This window comes from Cebus imitator, unplaced genomic scaffold (genome assembly GCF_001604975.1).
Source record: "Cebus imitator isolate Cc_AM_T3 unplaced genomic scaffold, Cebus_imitator-1.0 Scaffold0, whole genome shotgun sequence".
NCBI lineage: Eukaryota > Metazoa > Chordata > Mammalia > Primates > Cebidae > Cebus > Cebus imitator.
The window spans coordinates 11,656,064-11,660,927 of record NW_016107315.1 but is presented as its reverse complement, the minus strand read 5'-3'; the positions used below and the strand labels follow the sequence as shown (position 1 = coordinate 11,660,927).

Here is a 4,864-nt window from a genome sequence, read left to right as displayed (position 1 = left end):
TTTTTGAGATGGAGTCTCGCTCTGTTGCCCAGGCTGGAGTGCAGTGGTGTGATCTTGGCTCCCTGCAACCTCCACCTCCTGGGTTCAAGCGATTCTCCTGCCTCAGCCTCCTGAGTAGCCGGGATTACAGGTACGTGCCACCATGCCTGGCTAATTTTTGTATTTTTAGTAGAGATGGGGTTTCACCATGTTGGTCAGGCTAGTCTCGATCTCTTGACCTTGTGATCTACCCACCTCTGCCTCCCAACATGCTGGGATTACAGGCGTGAGTCACGGCACTCCGCCTTTAGCAGCTCTTTTAGGGCTGTAGCTGCAGAATCATTCCAGTGATTCTGAGCAGGGAGGAGAGGAGTGCAGCATCCCTGGGCGGAGGTCAGTGAAGACACACCCAGCTCACCCGTTATTCTGTGACTGGTTGCAGAACACAAGTCTCTCTCGAAATTGTTTAGGTTTGTGGGAAGGAAATCTGTAAGCTAGAGTGAGAAAGCCTTATGGAAAAGGCCAAGAAATGCTGAGCAGGCCTAGCAGAACACTCAGGAATCCCACCGACACCATCCCTCATTTCCGGATCTTTCTTCCTGGACCTCTGGGGCTTCAGTCCTGCATCCAAGAGCTGGAGCGCTGCGGTGCTTCTGAATCCCTCTTCCAGTGGCACCTGTGTCCCCACATCCCCTTGGGTGACAGAGGCGGATCAGATGTCAAGCTTACAACTTCCAGTCAGAGTCGTGGGGCCCTGAAATGACTTGCTCTTTGGGTCACTGTATGTAAAGCAATTTGCAGCAAGCGGCACCTGGGCGGGTGACCCTGTGTGAGCCCAGGTGAGAAGCAGGGCTGCTTGTGGTGCTTCCAGGATCTGTTTGGAGACGACTACAATAAGAATGGGTTCAAAATGTTCGACTCCTCCAACTATCACGGCCAAGACCTGCTTTTCAAGGATGCCACAGTCCGGGCGGTGCCTGTCGGGGAGAAAACCACCTACCGCGACTGGCTGGGGCTGGACTACGTGGCTGCGCTGGAAGGGATGCTGTCTCAGCAGTGCTCGGATGCAGGTAGGATGGGCCTGCCCTGCCGCCTCCCTGGTGCCATTCAGACCCCTTCACCCCAGAACCTTGCGGGAGTTGGGGGGTGGGGATGCTGCGGGTCCGGGGAGCCGGGTGGAGGCCCCGTTCACGGCAGTCCAGGTGGGGTGTCCCGGGACACTGCAGTCCAGTAGGGCAGGAGCCCGGCCGAGACTCCAGACAGACGTGGGTGATGAGTGTAAACGCTCAAAGCAGCGGTGCAGAGAGGATCTGAGGCCAGGCAGAAATCTGCAGGTGTAATTTTGGAAGGAATGAATATAAAGGCAGCAAGGGAAAGGAGCATTGCAATCAAATAGAAAAGTGGGAGGCTGGGGCGAGGTCGGTCCAGAGAGATCCCCCCACCCCACTAGGGTCGGTGCCTCAGGCGGCCACCGCGGCCCCGACTTCGGGGCCTGACCTCCCGCGTTCGTCCCCAGCGGCCTCGGCCTCCGGGACGCCCGTGCTCCCGCTGCTGTTGCCCGTCCTCGCCGCCCGCCTGCTCGCGCCCGCCCTCTGAGGCTCGGTCGCCCCGCCAGAGCCTGCGCCCTCGGAGACCCGCCGCGCCCCAGAGCTCCCGGAGCCGCGATTCCCGCCGGGGGAGTTTCCGCGGCTGCTTCGCGCTGGAATCCAGAAGGAAGCTCGGAAAGGCCCGGCCCGGCGCGGGCGGGAACAGGCGCCTCCCCGGGAGCCCCGCCGCCCACGGGCGCCACCTGGCGCTGCTACCTGAGGCGCCACCCCCGTGCCCACGCGGCCCTCCCCGCCAACCGCCGCCTGCCGCCACCTGGAGCCGCCTGGGCCGCGCCGGAGGAGGCTGGTTGCCCAGGAAACCGCTGAGCCCGGGCTTCCCGCCGCCCGAGGGGCCCGCCAGCCTCCTTCCCGCAGCCCTGCGCCCCCGTGCGCGAGGCCTCCTGGGGACGCGGTGGCCACTGAGGCACCTACACCCGGAGGCTGCAGCCAGGCCCTCCGAGGAGGCCCGGCCGCGGGCGCCATCGGGACCCAGCCCGTGGGACAGCGGCCCCTGCTGGCGGGGAGGGACGGAGAGAGGAAGGCTGGACCAGGGCGACTGGGAGAAACCCACCGGGGAGCCCCTCTCCAGCTCCTTGGGGAGAAGCCTTCGCCAGTGGGACCTTGTGCGGGGCGGGAGCTCCAGTGCCTCCGACCGCCGGTGCGCTGGGAGGGAGGCAGGCCCTGGGGCATCTCTGTGTGCCCTGCCGGGTCCCCCACGGTGGCCGCGCCAGCGCCATCCGGGGCCAGCTGCGTCCACGGAACCCCCTCCTGAGTCTCCTCTTAGGCTCAGCCTCAGGCTCTCGCCTCCCCTGCCTCCATGGGTGCCCACCGCCCGCACCCACGTCCCAAGCCTGGCAGCAGCAGCCGCCCCAGCCTGAAGGGATCCTGAGGCGACCCAGGCCGCAGGCTGCTGAGGCCATCTGAAGGGCTGGGCGTGGGGGGACGCCTTTCTTCTCGTCAGAGGAGCCACCGGCCTGGGTTCCGAACGGGGGCGAGCTCCGTCTGTCTCCTCACCCAGCCCTGCACCTACTGGGCCCTCCTGGGCCTGGGGACCACCTGCTCCCCGTTCCCGCACCTGCGCGAGGCAGCAGAAAGAGCCCGGACAGGGCCTGTCTCTACTCCATTTTGCCACAATTGTCTGAGAAGCTAGAAAAAGTTTCCAGAACTGTCAGCCCTTAAGAAAAAAAAAAAAAAAAAGGAAGAGAAGAAATGGGAGCAAGCAGCCCTCGTCAGCAGACTGGGAGCGGCGTGGGCCCGGAGCTATTTGCATTTCGGTCTGCGGGGGCTCAGGGATGCTGATGACAGGCCCGGTTTCTGGTGGCTGCCCCCACCTGTGGGCGTCGGGAAGGATCCCTTCCATGTCTCAGCAGCAGAGGAGGCCCTGGCAGCGTCCTGGCTGTAGCCATGCAGTCCCAAGGAGTCCCGGTCATCTTCACCCCACTGGGGGGGGCCACAAGGACCTGGCCCTCTGCCAGCAGGCTTTGTCCCCTCTTGCTGTAGGGAGCCAGTGATTCTCCTCCAACCTGATGATTGCTTGGTTTTTTCAAAAGGGAGATTTGGGTGGTGAGAAGTGTATTTCTGGTGGCTACTCCAGGCTAGTGTGCTGTGAGCCATTGAAGGTGTGGGCTGCTTGAGTGCTATGTAAGTAACGCTGGATTGTCAGGTGGCAGTAGGGGGCCACCGCTGTGTCAGTGCTAATGAAAGATGTTGGTTTGTTTCTAAAATAAAGCCAAACAACCCTCCACATGCAGAGGCTTGGATCCTGATAGAAACTTCCTGCTGCTGATTTGTTTTGTTTTGTTGGGTTCTCAAAGACCTACCTGCTCCACCCAGAAAGGCAGATTCCATTCTCCAAGAGCCAGTCAGGGACCCCTCTCGTCCTCGAGTCAGTGAGGCCCCCAGTGCCCTTCTTCAACCTGGACTTGTTCTCTGGCCCTTGCAGGGCCTCAGCTGTCCTGGCACATTCCAGCTGCCTCCACCCCATCCGTCTCTGAGGTGTCTGCCCCTCTGGGGATGGGTGCAGAGGAGGGTGCAAACTTCTCTGCTGCCCCCTGACCCGTACCTCCAAAATAAACTGCCCACCTCTTTTCTCTGGCAAGCTTGCTGCTAACTCGCTAGAAGGGGAGGCGTGGGGAGCTGATCTCCGAGGGACCCTACAGTGGGTGCTCTCTGGTATGTACTGAGGTGTAGGTGGGCCCGTCTGGTCTTGATCAGTGCTCTGTCCTCCCTTGGGAAGGAGAATTTTCTCTGCCTCCCTCTCATGGCTCCTACCCTTCACTTGGTGGCCCCCATGCCACCCTCCCCACTGTGGCCATCTCCCAGAGCCAGGTCTTACCCACCACTGCGCAGGGACCATTTCTCATGATGTTGCCGCAATTATCACAAAGCCAGGCAATTCCTGGGGACCTGGATAGCCAAAGTTGACAGACTGTCTCTGCATCACGTGGCCCAGTCTCAGCTGCACAGTCGCTCCAGCTTGCCTCATGCTGCCACTTCCCCACCCTGAACCTTTGGAAAAGGAAAGTTAACCTTTGGACACCTTAGCTCCTCATCTGAAAAACACACAGAGTACAATCACCGGCCTGGCAAGGCGGTTGCGAAGATAGAGTCTAAGATGCAAAACACTCAGCACAATGCTTGGCACACGGTGGGTGCAGGAAGTTGTTCATTGTCACCGCTGCTATTACTCCAGAGTCTATTTTCTTGTCTCCAAATTCCTGGGAGAGATCATCCAATTAGCCCCAATGTGCGTCAGGTGTCTACTACTGGGCCAGTCAGCACAGGGCAGAAGCGGGGTGTGTAGCTGACACGTGGCCACGGAGGCCCCAGAGAAAGGAAATGAAATCCTTGTAAGTCAGGCAGCCATTCCCCAGTACCTCCCTGGCTACCAGGTCTATTGTGGGGGCTATTTGCCATTGGTTGAGCAAATATTTACTGATACCTATAGTCAGTACCACACCCAGATCTAGGCAAGAAGGACCCTAGTCCTTGGTTTTGTGCTTTCAAGCAATGCTTCTCAGACCTTGATGTGCACATGAATTGCCTGGGGATCTTGTTAAACTGCAGGTTCTGGTTCAGGAGTCATGGCGTGAGTGAGGCTGAGAGACTGCCGTTCTAACTCCCAGTTCGTGCCCACGCTGGTGGTCCAGGGACCACACTTTTGAGAAGCAAGCCTTCAGAGGCCTCTGCTGGAGCCCTCCCGCAAACCACACCCCACCCGTAGAGGGAGGGACACAGGGAAAAGGGATGCATTCACTCAGAGGGCATCTTTTTTTTTTTTTTTTTTTTTTTTTTTTTTT

At 59.7% G+C, this 4,864-nt stretch overlaps 1 protein-coding gene across 5 annotated transcripts in view; it reads left to right on the top strand.

The window, feature by feature from the left end:
* The window catches only part of MELTF (melanotransferrin), a 26,810-nt gene extending 25,090 nt beyond the window's left edge, over window positions 1–1,720 (top strand). For 2 of the 5 annotated variants that reach the window (XM_037735026.1, XM_017522977.2), the window contains 2 exons: window positions 851–1,049; window positions 1,496–1,720. In XM_037735026.1, the coding sequence (XP_037590954.1) occupies window positions 851–1,049; window positions 1,496–1,575 (279 nt within the window). In that variant the 3' untranslated portion in view covers window positions 1,576–1,720. The other 3 variants (XM_037734988.1, XM_037734959.1, XM_037735045.1) reach the window with 2 other exon arrangements.
* The last annotated feature ends 3,144 nt before the right edge of the window (window positions 1,721–4,864 follow it).